General features: G+C 41.0%; 2 protein-coding genes across 4 annotated transcripts; one reads left to right on the plus strand and one right to left on the minus strand.

Moving 5' to 3' along the window:
* Nucleotides 1-62: 62 nt before the first annotated feature.
* ino80da (INO80 complex subunit Da) lies at nucleotides 63-10196 on the plus strand. 3 transcript variants are annotated; one of them, XM_083997332.1, is made up of 10 exons: nucleotides 63-551; nucleotides 2248-2494; nucleotides 2593-3404; nucleotides 3509-3611; nucleotides 3704-3928; nucleotides 4151-4278; nucleotides 4494-4627; nucleotides 5457-5680; nucleotides 5789-5946; nucleotides 6564-10196. In XM_083997332.1, exons 2-10 carry the CDS (start codon nucleotides 2277-2279, stop codon nucleotides 7592-7594), a joined length of 3033 nt encoding a protein of 1010 aa, XP_083853458.1. In that variant the 5' UTR covers nucleotides 63-551; nucleotides 2248-2276; the 3' UTR covers nucleotides 7595-10196. The 3 variants fall into 3 exon arrangements, with proteins under 3 accessions (XP_083853458.1, XP_083853460.1, XP_083853459.1); XM_083997334.1 differs by having other exon boundaries at nucleotides 4169-4278; XM_083997333.1 differs by lacking the exon at nucleotides 63-551 and adding an exon at nucleotides 1689-1876.
* A 1238-nt stretch (nucleotides 10197-11434) lies between these two features.
* On the minus strand, nucleotides 11435-25051 carry stk24a (serine/threonine kinase 24a). The gene is made up of 12 exons (XM_083996817.1): nucleotides 24842-25051; nucleotides 24557-24722; nucleotides 20724-20954; nucleotides 18488-18544; nucleotides 18232-18340; nucleotides 17522-17679; nucleotides 16539-16724; nucleotides 16293-16438; nucleotides 16035-16167; nucleotides 15850-15918; nucleotides 15511-15647; nucleotides 11435-14584 (listed from the first exon to the last, which is right to left on the minus strand). The coding sequence occupies exons 2-12, from the start codon at nucleotides 24596-24598 to the stop codon at nucleotides 14551-14553; spliced, it is 1302 nt and encodes a 433-aa protein (XP_083852943.1). The 5' UTR covers nucleotides 24599-24722; nucleotides 24842-25051; the 3' UTR covers nucleotides 11435-14550.
* Between the last annotated feature and the right edge of the window lie 1424 nt (nucleotides 25052-26475).

Genomic DNA, 26475 nt, shown 5'->3' on the forward strand with positions numbered 1-26475 from the left:
CAGCCGGCAACAGTGTGGCAGCAGGGCTGATAAGTGATTCATATGGAGGATGGTAGCCGCGGTCCAGGTGGATTTCTCACTGCAACACTTGACTGGACTGGACCTTAAAGTCAATATGTTTTTAACCAGCTGTTTTAAATGTGAAACACGACGGCGCAGTCCTGCTCACAAACTGCATTTCTTTCTTAACGCGATTAAAAATGACACTTGTACTCTGTAGGGGCTTTTAACAAAGTTGAATTTCCAATATGGTAGGAGAGGTTGTTGTTGTTGAGCGGATTGTTGTCATGTCCCCGCAGTGCCTGTAGTGGTGCTGTGAGGAGTCTGCTGTGGATTCAACAAAAATCCTCAGCAGCCAACCTACTGCTTGTAATTTGCTCAGGATAGCCTATATTTACATGCATCCTTATTTCAAGATATATCGAGCTCGATGAAGATCACTGTTACTATCCTATCTCGACTATCGATGCACAAATAGCCTAGCTGATTCTAATAGACATTTCGGCCGTCTACCCGGAGCGAATACCTTACACAGCCCATACCAATTCAAGGTAAGCGAAATCGTATACAGCCTCGGTCTCGATTTCTGAGTGTACTGTTTCGCAGAGGCTTCAGTCGGTCAAGCGTTCTACTCGAGGCCGCTGTGCTATCGGAGCTAAGAGGCCTCTCATTTATGAGTTGCTTATTTTGTGTCCTGTGGTCAGACTAAATGACGCAGTGCCTGTAGAGGTTATGTGGAGTTTCACAATATTGCCAGTTTTGACTCTTGCAGCGGTCTAATGGTACATAAAGTGGCTATATTTCCTATCGATTATTACAGAGGCCTTCGATGACAGGCCTTAAGCCTCGTATGTAGACCCTTTGTTTGGAAGTATTTTGCGTGAAATGTTTTATGTTTCTACACATTAAAATCCCACGAATAGGGCCGATCGTTTTTTCTTGAATATTATGACAACGCTCACTTTTTTTTCTAAATAAAACTAAACTGAAAATAGACCTTTATAGTGTTACCGTTTGCTTATGTTTCCGTTTCCTGGTTAGCTACCGCCTACTAATTTGTGTTTTTAGCTTTGATAGCGTTTCAGCTAACCAGCAAATTTGACTTTTCGTGACTGGTCTGTTTCGATTGTGTAGCATTTGTACCTCAAGGATGGTATAGTTGTTTGCTATAATTTAAGATGTATGTTTATGTTAAACGCAGATGCGTTTTTGGGTTCATATAATTAAGTTAAACATCTGTCTGTCGGTTCCAAGCTAATGCTGGAAAGCTAGCTCCCTGGATTCAACTAGTAGTTAACGATGGCTCAGTCTGTGTTTGCTGTCTGTCCGGTTCTTCGTATTTAACTAAAGTTGTTAACTTAGCTTGGCCAGGCTGGTGTAAATGACTCTTGGATAACCCGTCTTTGTGTTTCCAACATGCACCTCAGCTGTCAGAGCCGTAGTTTTGTCAGGCTAACTAAAAACACAGAATTAAAGTTGAAGACATCAGCTAAGCTACTGCTGCAGCTGGGCAGCTAAGGCTACACATGCTATTCTTATTACAGTATCTTTTGATGTATAAGTAGCCGTCTGTTTGAATGCTTGTCCATAATGAAGCTTGAAGATTTGTTCAGACGAGGAAGGTTTTTTAGTTGTTGTTGTTGTTGTTTTAAACGGAGTTACTGTCCGACCAGTCCTGCACTGATGCCTTCACACGAGCAAGTGACTTCTAGTTTGTAACTTTGTTGAGGTCATGCAATATACTCTTTTACCACGTCACATTATCTTGTAATTGCTAGTTGAAAGGATAATTGAATAGTATGTGGAATAAAATCACATGCTGTCTGTTTACCAGCTGTTTTCCTCAATGATGGATTCAGACACCTAAAACGATAAGGTGTGTAAACAAATGTTAATATTCATTGGTAGTTACTGTGTAGATTGTAATGTTTTCAAACAAGTATTTAAATGTATGTCATCCACAGCATCCCCCTCATATAATAGCAATGATGAAGTTAGTCACACATATTGGAATGTCATTTAGTTTTGACCAGACTTTAAAAATATTTATGCAGTAAGTAGCCTAATACTTCGTTATTAGTATGTGTATGTGTTTTTGCTAATTAGCTATATTAGCTGTCACCTGTTGGGGTGAAGACTTCCCTTCCTCTTAGCCCTGTGCTGTGCTGTGTGTGTATGCGTGGATTCCTCTGTAGTATGAAGTGTGAATGATGTAATTCTTGGTTTTCCCTGACTTTATCCCATCAGCTGATGTTGTCAAGGACAAGAGTCACGTGATGTATGAAGGCAAACACATACACTTCTCAGAGGTGGACAATAAGCCGTTGTGCTCGTACAGCCCAAAGCTCTGCAAGCAGCGCAGACTAAATGGCTATGCTTTTTGTATCCGGCACGTTCTGGAGGACAAGACGGCCCCCTTCAAGCAATGTGAATATGTGGCTAAGTACAACAGCCAGCGATGTACCAACCCCATTCCCAAGTCAGAGGACCGCAGGTGTGTATGATGATGATTGTGTGCATGTGTGGCAGATTCCTCTGTGCATGTGTTATAAGTAGGCACAATGTGGTGAGAATGTGCTCTTGCTTTTCTAGGTACTGCAACAGTCACCTGCAGGTCCTCGGCTTTATCCCCAAGAAGGAGCGGAAAAAGAAACATGATGCTTTGGAGGAAATGCGCCCACGGGCTCACCTGGAGTCAGTGGCACTCAACATAACTGTGCCCTCATTAGCTCTGAAAGCTCCCAATGGCCTAGATGAACCGCCATCTCCCCCCTGTACACGCCTGTTACCCCTCCCCGACGGGGAGCTCCTGGACCCTTTTGCCTTTTATGAGGACGACACGGACGGGGAGGAGGTGGGTACGCCTCGGAAGGCCAACGCCATCAAGAAGAAATTACAGAGTCGGCTGGTGCTCAACCAGAAACTCTGCCACGACACGGACCTCTTCCAGCCGCCTCCTGAGCACTTTAGTCCTTCCCCTGTCGCCCGTGTCCACCCCTCCTCGCCGCTCAACACTCATCTCCCTCGGCAGCCGTCAGGTCTTCTCCAGCCGCCCCAGCACTCCAGCGTGACTTCCTTCATCTTCCCAGGACAGCAGCAGGGTTTATTATGCAATCCACCACCACCTCAGACGGTCAACTTTCTGCCTCCAGGGATGCCCGCTAACGCAGCACCCAGTCCAGTGCAACCTTCTTCTGGGCCGTCACTCAGCAGGAAAATGCCTTTTACTGCTACTAACTTGCCTCTCAGTTGCAAGGACAGTGGCAGTAACAATCAGCGGCATGTGGTTGTCATGCGCCCCACTGCCTTCTCACCTTCTGCCAGCTGTTTGGCCAGGTTGCAACATCTTGTGCAGCTCTGTGCCAAGAGACACCGGGAACATGGAGACCTATTTCCACATCTAGGTACTTTTATTTTAAATCTGTTTAACCACCAGTTTGCAAACTCACTGTTTTGTTCTTACTGCTGCTGAACTGGATGAGGTGCTGTAACAAGTTCTGCCTTTCAGGATTGGACTGGTCAGAAGATAGTGCTGATGATGATGACGATGATGATGAAGAGGAGGCAGAGCGATTTGTTCCTTTTCAGACCTCTTGGAGACCACAGAATGGGTTGGTATCCTTGTAGTTTATTTCACCTCAATCGCATGAACTTGGGCCTGACAGTTTCCGTCACAGCTGCTTTCAACTGTTTCCCCAAATAGGTTGGAGGATGACTGCGGTTCCTCTCGGAGGACACGGCTACTTAGGCTCTGCTCGTACCTCCAGGAGAAATACAAGCACATGTGCAGGCAGGAGAGGGCAAGTATCCGCCAAAAGAGATACCGCTATGCCTTCCGTAAAGCCTTGTTGCACGCCGCCAGTAAAAACCCAGACTGCGCCGGGCAGCTGATCCAGGACTTTGGTGGAGCCTCACGAAGCCCTTCGAGGTAGTCATTTTTGTTTATTTCGTGGGACATACAAGAATATATTGATAAGAAAATCTGTGTATTAGTAGAAACCAGCTTGGTTAAATATCCCGTCACCTATCCAAAACTAGATTTGGGTTACTTCTATTATTTTTTGTGCGTGCAAAGTTTGCACAGGTGTTTTCTAATCTTGCCTTCTTGATCTTTTGTGTTAAAAGTTGTGTTTTGCTGCTGTTTGCTCAGTCCTGTGTGTATCCACAGTGTGGCTCCAGCGAAGCAGCAGACCACAGACACGGGGACCTGCACTGGTAGCACAAAGGGCCTCCCCTGCAACAACAGAGCTCTGCCCTTCACTCAGCACTGTTTTCAGCGTATCCTTTGCACCACTTCACTGTTATCTAATTTAGAATGATTTAAGTAAATGTACTAATCAAACTAACTAATCAAATTATAGTTACCATATGCAAGTTTTTTTTTTTATATACTACACCTTTGCTGCACAATATCTCTGCTTGATAGAGCATCAAGATCCAATGCCCTCTGGGCAATCTGGTATATGTGTTATTTCCTTTACTGTTCTCTGTAGACATCCTGTTGAATCGTTCCCAGCAGCTCTTTGCTAGTTGCACAGCCAAATTTGCAGATGGTCAGCAGTGCTCTATCCCTGTGTTTGATATCACGCACCAGACACCTCTCTGTGAAGAGCATGCCAAAAAGATGGTGAGTTCAGTGCTTTCAAAGACGAGTTCAACTCTTCGAGAAACATATGTTCATTTTCAAAGTAACATAATCAAACTGTCCTGGATCTGCAGCAGAGGTGCTCCTATGTTTTCTTGTTTGTTTGTTTTTGTTTTAACACCAATTTTTGCTGTCCTTCTTATTGGTTTGTTCTCTTTTTTCAGTAAGGCAGCCTAACTATACCAGTTTGCTCTTTGTGGTGGCCTGCTAAAAGTTACCAAGACATTTTTTCATACATTACATAATTTATAAGGCATTGCAGAGAGGAAAGTCTCTATTGCACCTTCTTAAAGACACAGTTAGTATTGAAAAGACCAAGAGTAAACTAAATCCCTTAACGTGGAGGTGATGTAAACTCTTGGCGTAACAGAACTGGACACTAGTCGAGGGGATTGATCCACAATATGCTTGATTAACTTAGCTTAGCATTAGCACTGGGAACACAGGCCCTGGCTGTGTCCAATGGTAACACAATCTGTCTGCCAGCAACTGTAAGGCTCACTCATTAACAAGTTGTGTTTTGCATTGAGTTATCCAAGCAAACAAGCAGACGTTACTGGGACTTTGGAGTTTTTATTTTATTTTACACATTGTTTTTCTGTTCAGTGTTACGGTGTTGCTTACAGATGCTGGTCGATGAATTTTAAGCTAATAGGACTTATTTACAGCACAGTCGTGAGAATGGTGTTAATCTTCTCAACTAAGCAACAAAGTCTATTTCCCAACATGTTGGAAACTTCCTCTGATGTTCTCCTTATTCCTTGTGACAGTTAGATTTCATATTCAGCGCTCCTGTATTTATTCCACACAGGATAACTTCCTGCGTGGGGATGGAAACCGACGAGTGCAGCACCAGCAGCAGCAACAGCGAAAGCCACGTAAAAAGACCAAACCACCGGCGCTCACCAAAAAACACAAGAAGAAGAGGAGGAGAGGGCCGCGGAGGCCTCAGAAACCCATCCCTCCAGCGGTGCCGCAGGGGAACCTGGGAATGCCTTCTACAAGCCTAGCGATGCCCTCACAGGCCAGCATCAGGTGCGCCGCCGCCACACCTGCTGTCTCTACACTTTGGGGTTAAAGAAAAGAAATACAAGAAGAAAATGTATCTTTAAGTGTTTTTTCACGATCTCTTCTTTGGTGCAGGAGCCCGTCGACTCCAGACCTAAGTACAGAGGAGCTTCCCGACGATATCACCAATGAAATGGCAGACATTCCAAATGACCTTGAGCTGAACCAGGAGGATTTCTCTGATGTGTTACCCAGACTACCGGACGACCTGCAGGACTTCGACCTGTTTGAAGGTTCGTTTTCAAATTCAGTTCCTGAGCAGCACAACACTTTAATGTTAACAATAACAAACAAAGTCTCATCACTCTGTCATTTTATACTGATAAACAGTGTTGGGCATGTCACTTTAAAAAAGTAATTAGTTATAGTTACTAGTTACTTTACCCAAAAAGTTAGTAACTGAATTACTACATTATAAAAGTAACTAATTACCAGGAAAAGTAACCACTGTGTTATTTTTTTTTTTATAAAATGCTCAAATATGTCAAATTACTTGGACTCACCCCCCTAACCTCCTGTTTATCTGGAACTAACCAACTCACTCAGTATCCCTCTGCACAGGCAGGGTCCGTGACGTTACCTGCCTGTGCGGAGGAATACTGAGTGAGTTGGTTAGTTCCAGATAAACGGCTTTTATCCGACTAGTTCATGAACTTAAAAAAAAAAAAGTGTATGTAACATACACTTTAACGGGTGTGTTATTTTGAGACGGGACTTCTTGAGTCAAGTGACAGCGATTTACGACGCATTTTATTGTCCGTAACAGAAACAGCAACTTTTTTGATTACTCGTTACGGAAAAAGGAACGCCGTTATTTTATAACGCCATTATTCCCATCGTGTTTGTGTAGGTAAGAATGGAGAGCTCCTACCCACCACAGAGGAGGCTGAGGAGCTGGTGCGTGCCCTGCAGGCCATGGGGTCCTACCCAGACTCCTTGGTGTGCCTGACGTCCATGGCAGACCTGGCCCCATCCGAAGGAGTGGACCACAGAGCCATGACCGTGTTCCCTGGTCCGGTGCAGCCGGGGACCATGGGGGATCTGCTCAACAGCCGCATCCCCACAGAGAACTTCACCAGCCTCGAGCTGGAGGACAACATACTGCAATCCACTGGGGGACACTTCCCCCCCTCGCCGCCATCTCAGCCCGCTAACCAGCCCCCGACATCGGGCTCCAGCCTGACCTCATCCTCTTCTACGGTAGCCCCCTCCACCACCTCCCTGCTCACTCAGACATCCATAACAGAGCGAACGTTTTCGCGGACACACTCATCTCACGTCCTGGCCAAGTCGGACGCGCCCACGTCGTCTCCCCAAGGGAGCCACTACAGCAGCGAGCATGTGCCATCCCCGTACAGTGACCACATATCTTCTCCCCATGCCAGCTCCTTCCAGACTGACACCCCTCTGCTGTTGGAAGTCCCCCTCAGCGGGGTGCCGGGACCCCCGCGCTCGTCATGGAACAACCTCCCCCTCCCCATCACCGACCCCGCTCAGTTCGGCAATCTCATAGGATCAGAAAGTCATCTCATATCCACTTCCCTGTCCACGCCCCCGGCCACCACCCACTCTGTGACGCTGCAGCCCATGGCTGCCCTCTCAGCGATGCCTCAGAGCGGCCTGACGGGTCTAACAACCCCGCCGGCGCCCACATCCTCCCTCCCATCCTCCTCACATGATCTTCTGACCTCCGCACAGCCCAAGCAACAACTCCCTCAGTTCAGCGCGGCCTTTGGCCATCAATTGGCCTCCCACAGTGGCATCCCGAAAGACGTGCAGCCCAGCCACAGCTCCACAGCTCCCCCCGCTGGCTTTTCCATAGTTAGTGCCACTGCTGCAAGTGCCAACAGCGCCACGCCACCCTTCACGCAAAGTAAATGAGAGCAGGCGGCCTGCAGCGGCTGCATGATGGTCTGTGGACTCGCAGTCACCTTAAAATCCAGCCGCCCGGCTTCTGATTGACCACCCCTCCTCATCCGCTACGTGTGTGCAATGTGATAATAGTGCACTATTGAGAATGAAATTTGCACAACCTCAGATTTTCCTCAATATTCTCTATTTCCGTTTGTCGGGCGGTCGCTGGGATTTTAAGTCAGTGCGAGTCCACTTGTTTGATGCCTTGTGGTTTCGTCAGCAGGGAGTAACAGTCAAATCTTTCAGATCTTCGTGATGAAATAAACGGGTGAAAATTGGCGGAAGGACCTTAGCAGAGATTATCTGTGTCACAGTGCTCAGAATTCATAATAAGCCTCAATCAGTGGTTGGTTTTTGTTTGCTTTGCCAGTTTAAGTCCTGTCTTAAAATGATCAACTGTACCCTGCCTTGCTCAGATGGCCATTGCATTTAAAGAAAAAAAAATCCACCTTTTTTCATACACTGCTTTTGTCACACCCTGAAAAAAGAGTACAAATTGTGATATTTGTGACCCATTATGTTTCAAGCTATTTAACTGTTATCATTATATAGAATCTTACTGAGTCAGATTTCACAGTCATATGAATTTACCAAAATACTTTTAAACAGCTGTTTTTATATTATGTATACTATATATGTGCTCATTTATTTGTTTGCTCAGACGTCAAAATCTCTGACCTCACCATTGGTTGTGGGACTCTGAGTGGCCTAGTAGACACTTGAAGGTAAATATAGTTTCTTAAAGCAATAAACACATTAACATGACTCTAGCATTTAAGGTATTTTATTGGTCTCATCACATGTAGCTTCACTTGCTGAATCAAGGCTGGATCAGGAATATACTTTGGCTTCTATAGCTGTTGTAAACTCTTGTTTTTTCTGCAACAGTTTCACTCGACAGAGCGAACTAGAAACTGGTGATCAGGTCAACCCGACTTCTCGGCTCAAACCGAGCGGATTTGCGAGGCTAATAAATGAGTTTCAGTGTTATAGTAATGGTGATGATGGAGACATCCAGGGACTTTAAGTGTCTACTCTCAAAGGTGCTCTCTGGTCCACATGTACAATGGTCTTTAGTGACTTGCATGGAAACCCACTATAAGACGTTAAGGCCACACTACCCTGAAAAGGTTTAAGGCAGTGAACTGGCACTGGAAATGAATACTTTACTTATTAACTAGGTGTAATGTGATGCTATAACTGGTGTGTTGAGCACATCTGAAGTAAAGCACTGTCTGTTTTACTCAGTTAAAAAGTGATTTTAAAGAGGAATGATGCAAACCTGCGGCCCGGATTTGGATCTAGAAAAACGATGACTCTGTTAATGAACTCATTCAGCAGTTAAAAAAAAACACACAAAAAAAAACCCATGGCTTTTGATAGATATTATATTAGACAGATCTGTCAGACATTGTTGAGTATTAGGTATATAGAGTAGCAGTCTCTATCATGGGGTTTGTTGGTGAATTGTTGAGTAGCAATGGATTGAAATTGTTATTTGCGATGTATTCAGTGGAACCTGTGTCTTGTAGAATGAGTCTCTTGTTTTTAATGGCTATCAAAATGCTTGTAAGTTCCGTTCGAAGTCGGAAAGGATCAATGTTCGTACGCCGCGTATGCTTTCATTTTGTTTTCGATAATATTCTGATGGAAGAGTATATTTTTTTGATAGCTATTAAACACCAGGAAGAAGTCTGAGATCACGTGAGCCAAGTGACCTTTAATCGACATTATTAGACTACGGTCACTGGCTCAATTCTCGGTGGTATGAAACATTGGAATATATGCATCGCCATTTCATTTCCTTTTGTGGAGAAAAACAGATCAACATTCGATATGTTGCGTTTTCAACACAGATTTGCACAGGAGCGGACGAGGCTGAGGGTGTTTCACATGTCCCACGTCTGTCTGTTCTCTCTCTCTCTTTTTTGTTGTTCTTTTTTTTTTTTCTTTAAATTCTTCTTTTGCTCGGACGCTCATTAAATGAACAGCTGCCATCATTACCAGCTCTGAGCCTGCACCAGACCCCTCGTTTCCAGCTGTGAGAAGGCCCAGTTCTGTCTCTCCCTTCCAAAGAGAAAACACATTATGAAGTGTAAACCTGTAGCTTCACCAGAGACGACTGGGCTTCTCAGTGACTGCAGTGTTTGTCATAGTCAGGTTGGAAGAAAAACGTTTGCAAGGCAATACTGCTGTATCCACATAGCATGAGATTAGTCGCTGCACCAGTTTACTCTCAACAACCACGTAGAACAAAAATTAACAGGGCTCGTAGGTATATGTAACTGCTTGAATTCAGAGATGGCTGACAAATTCCTATACTCATTGAATGTACTGTATTACTGTTTTTAAAGATAGGATGAGCTAATCTAGTCACCTTTTGTTATTGGTCCTTGTTTAATTTGTCTAAGGTATTTTTTGTATACAAAGGTTTACATTTTTATGTATATTTTTCTTGTGTACAAATTATGTAATATGTGTACAAACACTGTATGTAATATCTGTATATAGCGTGAGAAATTTGATCTTTTGTTTTTGGATGTATAAATAAAACTTGCTGTGAGGTATTTGCTGACATTGTTGGATGTGTTCTGTTTTTGTAAAGTTTAATGTTTGTTTGTTTTTTTTAAACTATATGCTCAGTAATTTTGTTGGCATCCAAACTACAACCCATCAAAAAATCCCAGTCTCCTCTAGACTGAGACTGAGATGTGCAATAAAACTGCTGCCAACCAAAACAGCTGTTTTTAAAGGTCAAGAATATCTGTTGAGAGACAACATTTACTTCATTAATCACCGTTTCTTCCTTCTCTGACATTTTATTGGCTAAATTTAATTTAAATTTAATTGTGCAGCAGAGGGATTGATAACGAGAACAGTTGGTATATGCAGCTCTACAACACTGAGCCTCAGCTGCTGAGCCAACAGTGAAGAGATCATTGAAGTGCTCAGAAAACTCAATTTCTACATTTCAGCAACCTTGATCAACTGATGAAGATCATGTGACATAATCAAAAGCTCCAGAACATTTACTAATGTGACATTGAGGCTAGACATTTTTGTCAGTTCATCCTGGGTAATTTGGCATTTTCTACAGCAAAAAATAAAATACTATTGCAACTGTAGATATATTTATATTACATATATTTTAGCAATACAATTTTTGAAATTAAGTTTTTAGCCATCTGGTTATGTGGCCAATTATACTGATTAAGTCTTATAAAAAATGACTGATTACTTGTAACTTAACATTAGGATTCAGTGTGTTTCAAGATTGTTATTTTTACTAATAACTTATGGTTATTTATTTATTTTAAAATATTTGACAAAAAACTTCTCAGCCTGTTAACTGAATTAAAATACATGTTACTTTAGTTAACTCTGAGTCAACACTTCACAGATGTAGCTGACAACTATCATGGCTTTGTTTATGCAGTGCTTGAAGATTTGCGCAGAATATCACTGGGAAAAGATCACTCATTATGTTATGAATTAATACACATAATCTCATTTTTTGAATTAACATGTGCATTTCAAAACCTAATCATGGGTTACTGTGTTGTTAACCTAAATTAAAAATGCAATACAGTACTGCCAACAGCAAGAGAACTTATATTTCATTGAGGCACTGCAGTTTAATGTATGCAAGATCTGAACAGTCATAGACAAGCAAATTTCATATAAGATCATGTTAATGAATTACTTGTTCAAATAAAGGCAAAACAATTCAAATTTCTAATGGATTTTTTATTCTTTCCTTAATCATTTGACAACTTCCAATAAATCCAACAGCACTGGCCTGAATTAGCAAACATGTATACTGGACTATAAACTGTCAGCGAAGTCGCACAAAATGAAATGTACATTTTAAGTGATTGCCATCCAGTGTTTACTGAAACTTGAACACATCACAGTACCAAACTTTACTCCCTCTATTACATCTTCTGGGTTATAAAAATAGGTTTAATAGAATATATGCCTACTTGTGCTAAGAAATGACTCCTTGCGATCACACTGCTTTATTGCCATACAACACATGGGGGGGGTAAAATAAAGAAAATAAAAATGGTGGAATTGCAACGTAATATTGTAGCCTTGTTTAGTACCATTTAAAAAAAAAAGAAGAAGAAGAAAAAACATTTTTTACAAAGCAAAGTGCAACACAGGAAAATATAGTCATATTAGACCATGTACAAGGTGCAAATTGTATTGACTGTGTCTCAGTTTGGTGTGGAGGCCTAACATGGCACATTTCACAAGAGAGATTTGAATGAAGAGCAAGAGAAGAGTCATTTTTCACAGTAAAGCATAAAAACAAAAAGAAAACTGAATATTGAAATGATTGAGACTGGTACCTTTTCTTGATTTAGTCTGCTTATTTGACCTTTACTCATTCAGCTGTGTATTCCACCACAATCAGGAGGCAGGAAAGAGAAATTCAAAAGGTACTTGACGACAAACTGGTAAGATTTGGTCTGTTAAAATGATAAAATTCAGAACAGTTTGACATTTTGTTCACTTTTCACTTTTGTTTTTAGCTGAGAGTTAAAAGAGAAAACTGACACCACTCTCCTCTCCTCTGGTAAACATAAAGCGACCGCCAGCAGCCAGTTAGCTTCACTTAGCAAGAACACTGGAGACAGGTTGGAACAGTTAGCCTGGCTCTGTCCTACAACCAGCACCTATTTCTAGTGCCTGAGCCTTCAGCATGGGCCAGCAGACATTTCTAGTCCCAGGTAAGAAACTACTAACTAATAATCAGGAGAAGCTGGGGAGGAAAAAAACATCCAATTCAGCTTTTAACTTGAAATGCCAATTCAGAGACATCCAGAATTCCTGGCAGATACGATATCTCCCACTTTGTATGAATGTTCTCATCTGACTCTCGGCTATAAAGTGAATTGATTCTCTTCCAAAATGTCAAACTGCTCCTTTAACTTGTCCTGTGCCAAAAAGAATATATCATCAGACCCCATAAGATTTATCTCTCTTCTGAGAAGTACAATGAGTCAATTTGTTTATGCACACATTTTTCAGGGAAAGAATGAAAAAGAAATGTTTTGATCTTTTCTCATTTGCCTTTTGAAGTATTGATTTATTTGCATTTTAATGCCAAAGTTAAAAAAAAATAAAAAATAAACGACAGGGGGGGATCATAACAAATACATTTTTGATCTAATATTTTAAAGCTGATACTATTCATCCCATTCATCACAAATACTCTAAGGCTGCTTCAGCTGTGTGCAGGAATTAACATTCCTCCAGTCCTGTAGAAGTATGCTACAACGCATACTGCTCAGGCCGACCAATAGGCTTTATACTGTTTATACTATCATGCACATTCCTTTTAAACTACGGTCAGTAGTAGCAGTGCAGCTGGTCTCCGAACACCTCCTGGCTTTATGTTAATATGTACACCTACTGTGTGAGAAGTCTATGTCTATATCCATTTACTGTACAACTGAAAAACCTCTCACAAGTCCAAATGGAAAGTTACAGCCAGGCGAGTCTTACACTGCATGACCAACTCCAGAGTCCAAGCTATGAGACTTGAGCTGGACCTTTTCATCCTCAATAATAATGGAGCATACCTGCAAAACACTGTAAGTCTCGTGCTACTGTTTTATGGCTACTTTGTTTATAGTAAAAGGCATTTATACTCGAAGTGCAATTAAAGCTGTAGATACGCTGAGGAGATATACCACTGCAGCTCCTAGGAAGACTAACAGAGTCTGCCAATTTATAAACTAGATGATGGCACTGCCCTGTTAATGGAATGAATGGACGAAACCTCAGTTTATCTGATCATTCAAACACGCACAGGAAGGAAGAAAAAAAAAAAAAAAAAAGAGGGCGGGGGAATGAGGCAAAGTCCAACAATCCGACACAACTCGAGGCCTCGTGGAGTCAGGGCTGCAAACAGAGCATCCAGTGTTCACAACTGGTCGGGGCTTGAATGATCCAGCCGCTGTTTCTCTTTTCTCTTTTTTTTTTACATTCTCCAACATTATTACATCCATAGCATAGAATGTGAAACCAAAAAGTTAAAGAGAATTAAGAAATATATAATAAATCAATAGTAAACCGTGATAGAGGGCAGCCATTTTCATTCGCTGGATGAGTACTTAAAAAAAAAAAAAAGAGTTTTACAACTAGAAAAATCAAAGATCAATACACAAAAGAACAAGTACAAAGGCAAGGCAATCTCATTTATGGCCATTTTAGTCTCTCAAAATATTTACCTCACAACCATTATCTACAGTTTGCATTTGGCCATTTGTACACAGTGGTTCCATTATAAACGCTCCATTATTTTTTCATGAATCTGTAAAAATTAGCTTATTTACAAGTCTGTACAACCACCCTACAGAGCTCTCTCCATCTCCCAGAGGACCCACATCCACTTTAAGCAGGATACCTGAGTTTTCAATAGATGCTTCAACCCACTCGTCACTCTTCACCTCACATTTCACAGGATATCTCGCACAGCCACACACACATGCACATGATTAATTAAGCAAGGAAAACTTTCTCTGAAAGGATGCCGAGCGCAAACCTTTGTGAAAAAGCCACAAACTCACCCAAACCAAAAAAAAAAACTCAAAGAGTCCTCGCAGAGAAGAAAGCGAACACCAACCCTTGAAATAAAACCACTGTGAGGGAGGTATTGAGAAGGAACATCTTACAGCAGGTGGCAGTCGTGGCGGTAGTCGACTGGCTGGTCACTGACTGTCCTGAATAGGAGCCTCTGGTGGTGCACTAGCGTATAAACAAGACATAAAATAGGCCAGGATTTGCTTCAAGCAAATGAGTGATGGAGACCTTTCCTGGGAGACTTCATCTTGGCTCGGGGAGGTCAGAGGGAAAGATCTGACTGCTGCCACCAGGGTGGAAAATTAGAGCAGATGTGGATGTGGCTCCTCTCACTGAGCGGTAGCTGCCTGTGGCACAGAAAATCTGACAAACAGAGAAAAGATGGTAAATATTTACTGACTGGACAGGCTTGTGCAGGTTAAAACAGCACTAACTAGACATGTCTGTGACTGTGACACTAAAACTGGAAGGAGAATGGACACTTCACGTTTCCTATCCTGGCTGTTACTGGGGCAAAACATATTAAGCTTCTCCTGAGGGAGGCAGGATGTTTACCTTCTGTGCAGGGCCCATTTAAGAACTTCACAGACACAGTTTGTCTGGCTCAGGTCTACATGACCAAACCCAATTAAAACCTCATCAGTCTGAGCATAGAAACATCTGGGTTTGTGGGTATGAGCTGTTAATACAGTGTTGGAGAAGCCGAAAGTTTGACCAGCCGGTACAGCTGAATTAAAAGTCGTGGAACCACCATTATTAGCAGTTTATCCTCTGTAACACCTTTTAACCTCCCTGGTGACGCTACCGCCACTTTGGTCCAAACTGAAGTATCTCTAAACCTACAGGGCGATTTGATTGCACTACTGACTTCAGTAATGCTCTGACGTTTCCACCAGCACCACCATAAAATTCACATTTGTGGCTCTACAATAAAATGTCTCAACAGTCACTGAATGATAACCATGAAATCTGGGTCAGACAGGTGTCTCTTCAGGATGAACTGCAATCACTTTGGTGATCCTCTGACTTTCACTGTGGACCAACACACTGTCAAATGTCACTGTCTATAAAACACAACCTTATTCTGCTGCAGCAGTCTATGTGTGACTACACCAATACATTCATCAACACAGCTTTTTAAAAGTCTGTGAGTTCACACTTCCCCTATCTGTCTGGACAACTTATTTCAATTGGTAAACCATTTTTGGTAATTATTTAACAATTTCATGTAAAAAAAATAAATAATAATAATAAAAAGGGTGGGGTATGAAAATATGAACTTGAATTACCTCTGTAGTCTCTGCACTAGTTCAGCCACCAGGGAATCACATATGCCTGGGTGTGTTTCTTCTGCCAGGAAAATGGCCTCCCGTAGCTGCTCTGCAACTTCTGGCTTTCCATTACTTGTCTCGCCCTTTTCTTTTAGCTGTAACCATGACAGCTTTTAGACAACATTGTAATGCAATGGTCGGCCTAAACATTATATTAGAAGAGTATTCTCTGACAAAGACGCAACAGATTTAATTCTAAGTAAATTACAACACATTTACTTCACTTGTTTTGTTTTAAATTATCCATTAAGCAATGAGGATTTTCTAACATTTGGGTAAACATAGGAATGGTATTACCTCAGAGAACAATGGAGAAAAGATTGATGATAAGCTTTGTGACAAAGGCCTCTTTGGACTTTCTTGCACCTGTGAAAAAAAAGATGATTTAAAGGGGAAAATGGAAATCTGGGTGACCCTCCGACATAAAAACTGGCCTTTTTCAACAAGAGATGCTCAACTACTATCTCTATACTTCCTCTTACCTGGTTCCATTCAAGCTCAGCAGGCTGGGCTGCCCCATTCTGAAACTTTTTCAGGTCCTTCTCCCTGATGGTGTTGAAAATCCAGGCATCGTTGCCGGCGTCATTCCCTCCAGACGCTTGGTCATCTGGCTCCCTGCGGTGACATGGGATTTTAGGAATTTCATCAATGTGCAGAGCTGCGAGATTTTCCCTTCAGGATGTGAATTTGCCTTGTCTTGACTCTCACTGAACTGCATGATGATGTTGCAGGCGACTTACTCATCAGATTCATCGGAGCTGCCTTCGTCCCGAGACTGCTCCGATTTCCACCTCTTGTATCGGTCGATCAGCTCAGCCAGATAAGACGTCTTTTTGGCGTGCCTTACAATGTACTTGTGTTTTAACAGCTCTTTGGCAGTTGGCCTCTAAGGAAAACACACAACACAAACATCCCCATTAAAATCACAGTTTTCTTCCGTTGCGTACAGTGCAGTTTATTACTTATAGTGCTTCCTTTAAACTTACAAAACTGGGTTCCTTATTTAAACAGGCTTCAACAAATTCTTTAAGTGGTTTACTGTAGTTTCCTTCAAGTGTTGGGGGGTTGTTCTTTGGGATGAGGAATAAAACCTTCATAGGATGAAGCTCAGAGTGGGGTGGTTCTCCTTTTGCCATCTCTATTGCTGTTATTCCTAATGACCAGATGTCTGCCTGTAAAAACAGAGAAATGAGAATAAATAAGACGTGAAGAAAAATAAAGAAAAAGACATTGAAATGATGCAATGCTGAGACATGACATTTTAAAATGGCTGATGAGTGTATCTCAGGAAGCACAGGCTGAAGACAATGACACAGTGGGTGTGTTGACAAGCCACAGACTCGTTTTGTGGTTCTTCAAAAATACGCACATGGTAATTTCTGATCGAGAAAACCTATATTTGAAAGCTGCGTGCCAAAAACAAGCACACAGCAGTCGACAGAGCACTGCACCACAGACAAAAAGACACGGCTCGCTCAGGAGCAATTTCACACAAAACCTTTCTCATTGAAACCAAAACCAAACCAAGGAACAACACTAAAACAGAATTAAGTCTTTCTTATTGTGCCTGTCAAATGATTTCATACATCAGAAATAGAGAGCCCAGGGCATCAGAACAGGTTGGACACATCTAAATACGCTGCTCTGAATGGGATGTAACACTGACTTTGTGGCTGAGTGTGTGCACATTCACTGGGCTCATTGTGCTGCTCCTTTTTGTCTGAGTGTGGCCGGAGCCGCGCTGGCCCACAGGTCAACTATCACTCACCCATCACTCCACTCTGTCCAGCCCCGGCCGGCTGATGTGGCAAACTAATATGGAGCTTTTCAAACCAAGCTGACCACAAAGTGATGAAGCCGTCAGCCTGATAAGACACTTTAACGTAATGCTGCTGTCACACAGCACATTAAATTAGCTCCCAGCACTAGACTTGGCTGTGATAACAGGATACGCAGGGAAGGTTCTGACCTTTGAATCGTAGGCGGACTGCTTTATAACTTCAGGTGCCATCCAGAAAGGTGTTCCGACAAATGTGTTCCTCTTTATCTGTGTGTCTGTCAACTGGCCGGCCACTCCGAAGTCTGCCAGTTTTACGTCGCCTTGTTCTGACAGCAACACGTTGGCAGCTGAAAGCAAGAGAAACCACTCCAGTAAAATGAATGTTTCCGGTAACTGTGCCTAAATCTGTTGGAAAGAGCTGTTTGATTATTTGGTCATGTAAAGCACTGATCGCTCAGGTTTCTAAAAATCCTGAACATCCAGGTGTACAGTGGTAAAACAACTCTGATCAGTTCACTCATTTACAGGAACTAAAAAAAGATTGCAGTATACAGTTCCCATCTGCACTGTGCTCACCACATGGTGCGTCAGTATTATGAATGCGAAAAGATAACCCGTGGTTATTTTTGATACTGTGAAAGAGAAACAGATCAAATATTGCATCATTTAGAAACACACGGGGGTGAAAGGTAGTCAGATTTAAGTGATCTGACTTGTGTTTGCATCTGTTTACAGACAATCCACTGAAGAGACAGTTTTGCTATGACCTAAATAATCATAGAGTTGTGGGACTTATTATTCAAAAAAGAAGAAGAAAAAAACCCCACTGATGCCAGTGTGCAATAAAACCATTTACAAGCCTGTACTAAGATTAAGGTGATGGCGTGTGCCAATGTTACCTTTGATATCTCTGTGGATTTTCTTTTCAGAGTGCAGATACTCAAGTCCCTTGAGGATCTCTCTCAGGATCGTGGCAATCTGTGTTTCATCCAGCGCACCTGGTTCCAGCTAGAAGAGAGGAGAAATGAGAGGAAACAGGTGACTTTTTAAAGGGCAACACAGATTCAACACTGTATTTTGACAGTAATCAAGGTCTACAAATGTTATAGCCATCTTAGAAAACTGCTCATTTACTATATTTTTATACAGACTTACCAAATCCAGAGCTGATCCTCCTCCCAAATATTCCATAATAATCCATAACTTTGTGCCCTGAAAGCAAATCAAACAGTCAGTGTTGATGGTGTTCACAGACTCAGTAGGTGTAACGACAGATTAGTGAAAGTGAACACCTTCTTTGTCTACATTTGTAAAAAGTCAAAACTATTCAATTAATTACTTAAAGTTAACCTCTTTTTGTCACTCCTAGTTTATTTCAATCGTTTTGGAGGGGACTCATAGCTATACTAGGCACTAACTTACTTTTTGTGGGGATACAAGTGGCAGAAGTATTTAAAATGTTTGGTTTAACCCTTATTTATTAAATGCAAGAGGCCAGGCTGTGTTAGTCTGTTCAAGAAACAGACACTTGTTAGATAAGATAAAAAAGGAGTGAGTCAACCATTGATCTGTGACATAAATGACATAATTACCTATTCATTGACTGACTCGCCCACAATTAGTACTCCCATTACATTTTTTATACATTTCACAGGTTGCCTATCTTTCCTGGCAAACACAGACTGCTACTGCTCATTGTTGAAATTCAATCCAATAACTAATAAACTGACAAAATCACTGAAGGAAAACAGAGTTATAAAACAATACTATATATTCAATTTCTAATCAGAAATAGGGTTAGAAGTGTCAGAATATGTGATCATATATCAACAGAGTGACTTTGGTGAATCGTGTACTTGACCTAAACACCAGATTGTGCTCTGAATTCTTGACTAACACCTGTTTCCTGTCATATGATTCATATGATTAAATTAAATATACCGGTAGTCTGTGATGGTGGTTCAGTCAGCAGGTCACAACAACTCCAGATCTTTGACTTTGTCTACTTAAGATATCAATCTCCAGTCCTCAGTTTTTCTTTGTTTCTATGATTTATCATTAACAATTATGTGCAGTGCACATCAGCAATAATGACAATATCCTCAGGAGGTGGCAAGTCTTACTGAATCTTGAATTATGTGCATCGCTGTGCGCTGAGCTGTGATTGAGTTACGTCTCAGACAAAAATGACTTTTGACACAAACTGTGTCAAAAGCATCTTAATTGCCTACAGTCCAGTGCACAAACAGCCATTGGTGTTGCTTCAGCTACTGCTTTCTGTTTTCTTTACAAGACAGATCAGTAGAACACACTGAAATAGCCAACTTCTCATTGATTTCTAACAGCTGTCATCACCATAATTTCAACCTACAGCCTAATTCATTTTAGTTTCTATACTGGTAAAGGTTTTGTATTCAGTGTAAAAAGTAAGTAAAGCGAAAAGCGATCGCTCTCTGGTAGAAATCCTCTAACTGTTCTAACACTTAACTGACATGTTATCTATTTCATGTAGCAGTGTGAATAGTTTGTTTGGAATAAATTAAATTCCTATTAACACAATCAATGGTTGCTGACCAGAAAAAAGAAAAAAAAAGAAAAACGTAACTAAATCAACACAAAACTGACTTTAAAAAACACCTAGTACAGACCCTACATAACCCTACATAAAGTGTATTAAAGTTTTTTAATACACAAATACGCTATACGTATATACACAAAGCACAAATAAGCCTTAATTCTCTTTCAGTCAGCAGCATAACTTGGGCTAATGGACCAGCATGTCTCTCCTTACTGCAGCTAAGTACCATAGTAAATGCTATGAGAGGCACTCTAAGCACCATCACATGGAGGGTGAAAATCTACTGTAGTTACAAAATATGTTTTGCTGCTGAGTGGTGCTGTCAATACAGCTCTTACAGATGACCAAAACACCTTAGTGTTAGTTATATACAGAGCAAGTTGAACAAGGTTTTAGTTTTCACAGCAGATGAATATCCTTAGCCTTAGCCTTATAATAGTCACTCATGTTACATTATTCTATGCATAAAAGAGGCTGTAACATCTTACATCTATATGCATGAGAACACCCTGATATTATTAAAAACATTTCATTTAAATCCAAACACAGTGCCAAAGAAACAAACCAATGACAATGTCCAAACATGAACAGCCCAAGAGGTGCGTACGACTTCAACGTTAACCCACTTCTGGTTGTTCTATGGCAATCTGTGCCATATTACACAGGCAATACTTGTTCCATTGCCCATATGCATTATTTAGTGACCTACATTGCTCTCAATGCACGTGTTTGCAGGAACACACTACTTGCATATGTATTCATGCACACGCTATTCACAAATTTACCACACTGCGTTAAGGGGTTCAAGCTTACCTTGAGATAGGATCCAAAATACTTGGTGATAAATGGACTGTCACACTGGCTGAGAACTGTGATTTCCTGTTGAATGTCCTCTATTTCATCCTCCGCTTCCTCCAGATCGATAATTTTAATAGCCACAACTTTCTGAGTCCGATTGTCGATGCCTTTAAAAACTTCCCCAAAAGAGCCTTTTCCTATCCTCTCCAGCTTGGTGAAGAACTCCTCCGGGTCAGCTCGGAAATTCTGTGTGACAGAGATGGATGGAGAAAGAGAACAGAGTGTGTTGAAATAGTGCAGAAGCACAGGAACCTGACGGGCTAAATTCAGCCACAATTCAGCCACATAAATATAGATATAGAAAACAATGCTTTACTTCAAAGCAATAGTGGTAAAATAACAGGTATTCTAATGTTGTTACGGAGGCACGTACAAATATGAGTGTTGATTAAATTAATTACTATACTGTTTATCAACATGCATTTATTATAGGCATCTTGACAAGGAGAATATCTGGGCAGAGCTCCTGTCAGGTAAGAGAGAGAAACTCTGTCTGACTTTCTCTTTCAGTTAAACAGCACTGTAATCCAAACTTTAATCCACATTTTAAACAGAAGTGATAAAATGCATTTGCAATTTCTCTGAGTGGTGAGATCTTCAGTTTTTAAGAGGACAACACTTTATGATATTCGATAGACTTTCAAAGAAAGTCACATCTGAGATGCTGAAAGCTGAGAATAGTTTGCATCTTTGCATTCATCAGTTTTACCTCCCAGTTAATTTTCTGTTGACTGACTACTCAATTAGTCAAGCCCTTATCTCAGCTCCACTCCCTCACTGCCCAGTAAGTGATACCGTCTTTCACACTCCACTCCCTTAGTTCGCAATGTAAGTTTTGTGTCACATAGTGTACAGACTGCAAGCTCAACTGAGATAAAACCCTGTGACCTCATATTCACTTTCTGAGTCTCCACTCCTCCACAGCCACAGAAGATTTTAAACAACTGTTTTCATGGGCTGAATGGCACTAACTGTGACTAATAAACCGATCTTTATATGAAAAACCAATGGAAAACATTCACATTTTAATGGTTTCCCTCAAAGTTTCATAATGTCTGTTGAGAAGAGTGTGTTTGGACAGGTACCAGGATAGAAACAAGCTCTCTTCAATCCAGCATAGACAAAAAGAAAATGTAAATATGGAGATTAAAATCAAAACTGCAACTGCTTGTTGAAATTTCTGGTTGAGCCATCTCATGCTTCACACTTACACAATGAAGTATGTTAGTAAAAAAGTTTATAAATATCCTACTGATCATCTTGTCTGTTATAATAACAAGGAGTGGTTTGAAAAATGACATTACTTAAAAGATAAAACCGATCATTTAATCAGTTCCTTTGCACACACACACACACACACACACACACACACACACACACACACACACACACACACACACACACACACACACACACACACACACACACACACACACACACACACACACACACACACACACACACACACACACACACGGTGCTCCAACTTTTGGATGAAGGTAAATGTGTCACACTGCTGAGCATTATAAGCACCAGAAAGGTGGCAGTGCTGCAGAGAAATCCTGGCCAACAAATCGTATACTAACTCCACACATAAAGGAACAAGTTCATTTCATATGGTGCAGTCCCAAACCCTGTCAGACTAAACTGCCTTTGACTTAACACTTAAATCATGAGATAGTGTAATGTAGACATAACTAAGGCTTAATGACCTTTCCCATAAAGGCTAAAAAGAGACTCAAGGACTACACCCTGACTGATTGACTGAACTAAATGGCTTGTGTCCCCAAGGAGCAGCAGAGGAGGAGTAATGGTCTTCAAGTTAGCTACTTCAATTTCCCTTCATGGACTGCAATCTTTCACCTTAACTGTCCCAACAGTGTTTGCAGTGACATATTTTGCAGAGCAGTACAAAAATAAGTCCATACTGTAACAGTTGCATTTCTATTACAGAGCGTGATCAGAAATAATATAATGCAACAAATTGTATTTTTTGAAGTACCTTTAAAAGTGGAGAACTGAAGCAATTAAGCCTGATGCTTTATTTACCAGGTAACCCTGCACTAAGAGGATGATCTGTTGGCTCTCACAGTATATTGCTTTAGAGTCCCTCCAGAGAATAGTTTCCTATAAAAGTGCTAATGCACGGTGGTCAACCCAATATGGAAGGGGAGCTGAGCTTTTGCACTCTGAAAAACTGGCAAAGAGGGGGCTGCTGAATTTGATAGCAAAGGGACTTTACATCAAAGACAAAGAGGCAGAGCGGTGCAGAATAAAGCAGAGTAGAAACAACACAACCAAAATACTATCATAACACTGGTGTGGTCAGTCATCCAGGTGAAAATTATGATGTAGAGGCTGACCTCTGTAAAAACAATGGGAAAAACAACAGGGGCACTGTGACCACAGACTACACATGATGGGAATGTACTTGCCATATACACAGTCAGCAGGTTTACTGCGACAACTAAAGCTCCCTGAACCTCGCTCTAAAAGCATGTGTTTGATGCTCTCCCATCTGCACCACACAACTGTGTAGTCTACTGTCATCCATGCACCACACCCTCGGGGTTGAAGGCTCACTGCCAGTTCTCCAACTAGGAACATCCCTCTGGTTGGTAACCTGTGGCTTCAGATCTGCCATTTCCCCTCTAAAACCTGAACCTGGTCTGTTCATGGGTTAACGACATATTCAGAATCTAAGATAAATAGTGTTACTATGTGCTACAATAACCAAGTAATAACATTTCTCTTGGCTAAGTCACCTGGGGATGTTGTCTTATATGGACTGTTGGTGTAGTCGCCGCCTACAGTTAAAGGTTCAACAGAGGAAATAAGAGAATCCAAAAATAAAGCTATAATAAAACAGAAAATACACATATAAATTAATAATAACAATTAGGAACCATTTCAACACAACTTCTGTACCATTGGCAACCCATTAACCTTTTTGAACTAATGTCTAAAACTCTTAAATGCTTGAAATACATTGACTAACAGACAAGAAATTACCAAATTAATTATCAATGAAACAATTAGGTCTAGCTGTAACCCTAATCGGACCTGTATGTTATATAGGAAGGATACGTGTATTATATTACATTTCATAAACAGGGTTCATGACCTGATATCTCACCCATTGCAGGAAGTAAACACAATCAATGTAGGGCATTAGTTGGCAATGATAAGAGATTAAGCAAGAAGTTAAGGCATGGACTCGTTGATCATAGAAAATTAAAATGTTTAAGCTAAAATATAAGATATTAGATGTTTCCCCCCTCTCTTGAAGAGGACAATAAATTAAATTGAGTGTCTGTGTTTTGCATTGGTAATCACACAGCAACGTGGATACATCAGCTTGTGCTATAGAAACCTGTGCATGGGTATTTTTAGTCTGTTATGGGTGCATGGATGGATGAGAGGTCATCAATATAAAGAGTACCTTTATGATTTGACAGCCCGTACGTCACTCGGTATTGTTAGATTTTATAATAGGCAGGCGAATAAGAAACACACAGCCCTGTTAGATACATCAGCTCATTTACTGTCAGTCTAAACTTATGCATACAAGTGAATTTATCACAGAAAAGCAATGGTTCATAATAGCGGTGAACGTCGTACTGTTGTTGTTCCTGTATCGTGAGGTAAAGTTATTCAGGGGCAGATACTTGCAACTTCCGAGCTCAAGGCGAGAGGAAACGAGAATTAAAATGTCGGGTAGCTCTGAACAAAAACGAACTTGTCTCTTCAAATCAAGCTTTAATGTTACAAAAAAACAAAACATTTACCTGAAGCCCCGACAGTCCACTCTGAATAGGAGAGTGAGCCATGGCGTCAGATCGGCAAAGATGACGCCTTTAGTCGTCTTTCTTTTTTTCTTCTGGTTGCTGAAGGTCTACCGCTAGTTTCCTTCAAACACCGCTGGTTGGGGATGACCTGGTCCGCACAGCAAGCCTGTTGAAGTATCAAACGGAGATGTCGCTCGGTTGTAAATAAAAGAAATTAGCTCGACTTGTCGGCTCGCACTTCGAGCTCCCTGCCCTCACACACACTCGCCTTCCGCAGTTAGCTACCGTTAGCGAGGCTAGCTACTTTAGCAGCTAGTTAGCAAACAGTTGAGCTGAATAATTATATTTCCGGTGTAGTCTCTCAGCAGTTGGTTGGCAGTTCCCCGATGGTACGGTAGATGTTTGGTCCAAAATAGTCGCACGGGGGGTAAATAAACACGCACTGTTGTATTAGTTCTATCGCTTGTTGGTCTATTCTCTCATCACTTTTCTCTGTCGCCCGGCGCCATCTTGGTTAATGTCAATTTTCATTTTCTGGAGAGCCAATCAGAGCGGACCATGCACATGTCGTCATTCGTAAACCAACACACGTCATGGGAGGGAGGGCGTTAACCAGGCATGGAGCGCGGATTGGTCCAAGACGTCTATTTTGACGTCCATCAAAATAAACGCTTTGGACCAATCCCCATTCTATATACAGGTGCCTCACACATGTGGTCTAATGTACAGACCTATAAAAAAGGCTGCCTTTCATATTAAGCAGTGGTGGAGAGAAACTAAGTAGATTTACTCAAGCAACTGAAGACCACTTTCGTAGCCTAGGCTACTTCATGTTTTTACATTTAAGAGTAGGCTAAATAATAATAATAATGCATTTTATTTGCAAGTGCTTTTACAAATGCTTAATACACTTTACACTTAGCCTATAGAGCAAAGAAAGAATAAAATAAAATTCAAAAACAGTATAAAACACATAAACAAGCAATGGAGAAGGCTCTGTCTCCCCAGGTTCGGTGGTAAATTATCTAGGCTAATTAACAACAGCTGAAGAGGACACAAGCACACATTTTACAGATTCCCTCTCTTTTATTCTGACCAGTGTGCATACATCCAGGAAATGCATTTGTCATGCAGTCCACCGCACACCACACACTTGATCATTAAGTGGTACGTGCAACATAAAGCCAAGGGCGTTGCTCTGTGGTTTCACAGAGTGATGAATTAATCATTATGGGTAAATCTTATTTTAGAATGAGGAACAATAATCATGACTTGAGCAGAACTGCATATAAAAACAACTAAGTTTAAAAAAAAAAAAGTAAGACCAGTGAACAGACAGGCCATACTTTTCAATAAACTCAATTTTGTGAGATTTACTGGTATTATTTGCTCATATGTAACTTGCAATATATTATTTGCAATAATATAACTGAAATACAAGTAAACTGACAGTTTGTTCTTTTTTTCAAGATGTAGTTTGAACTTCTTTTCTAAGCAGCTTGAATGAATGAAAGGGAAGGACATCGCACTGCTGACCCCCACAGGGAAACTGTTGTATCCAGTTTTTATTTAGTTCTACACCCCAGATGTTCGCTGAAGAGATTATATCAGGTTGAGAGTGTGCTATGAACAACAATTACATGTTTTTTTTTCCTTTTTGTGTTTTAGTGCAAGAGCTCAAAACAAGCACCATGATTGATAAAACACAACAAGAATTCGTTTTTATTGTTTACTTGAACAGAACTTGAACATAAATATAAAAGACCAGTTACAAATAAATGTTTGTTAATAGCATTCATCTGCTGTTGTTATAACACTATAGCTAACATTACATTAATACATTAATTTGTTATGTGGGATATAATATTAATATTAAGGGTTAGGGTTAAGCTTAGTGTGCTTTGCTCACAAAAGGCATT

The sequence above is a fragment of the Trachurus trachurus genome (assembly GCF_905171665.1).
Source record: "Trachurus trachurus genome assembly, chromosome: 21".
In the NCBI taxonomy this organism is placed as follows: Eukaryota; Metazoa; Chordata; class Actinopteri; order Carangiformes; family Carangidae; genus Trachurus; species Trachurus trachurus.

Bases quoted from the DNA above. Each gene is read 5' to 3' on its own strand.
- ino80da (XM_083997332.1), top strand. From the start codon at position 2,277: ATGTATGAAGGCAAACACATACACTTCTCAGAGGTGGACAATAAGCCG. The intron at 5,681-5,788 runs GTGCGCCGCCGC...TCTTTGGTGCAG, and splicing joins CCCTCACAGGCCAGCATCAG to GAGCCCGTCGACTCCAGACC. The intron at 5,947-6,563 runs GTTCGTTTTCAA...GTGTTTGTGTAG, and splicing joins GGACTTCGACCTGTTTGAAG to GTAAGAATGGAGAGCTCCTA.
- stk24a (XM_083996817.1), bottom strand. From the start codon at position 24,598: ATGGCTCACTCTCCTATTCAGAGTGGACTGTCGGGGCTTCAG. The intron at 16,439-16,538 runs GTAAGTTTAAAG...TGTTTTCCTTAG, and splicing joins TAAATAAGGAACCCAGTTTT to AGGCCAACTGCCAAAGAGCT. The intron at 15,648-15,849 runs GTAATACCATTC...TCATGGTTACAG, and splicing joins TTTCTCCATTGTTCTCTGAG to CTAAAAGAAAAGGGCGAGAC.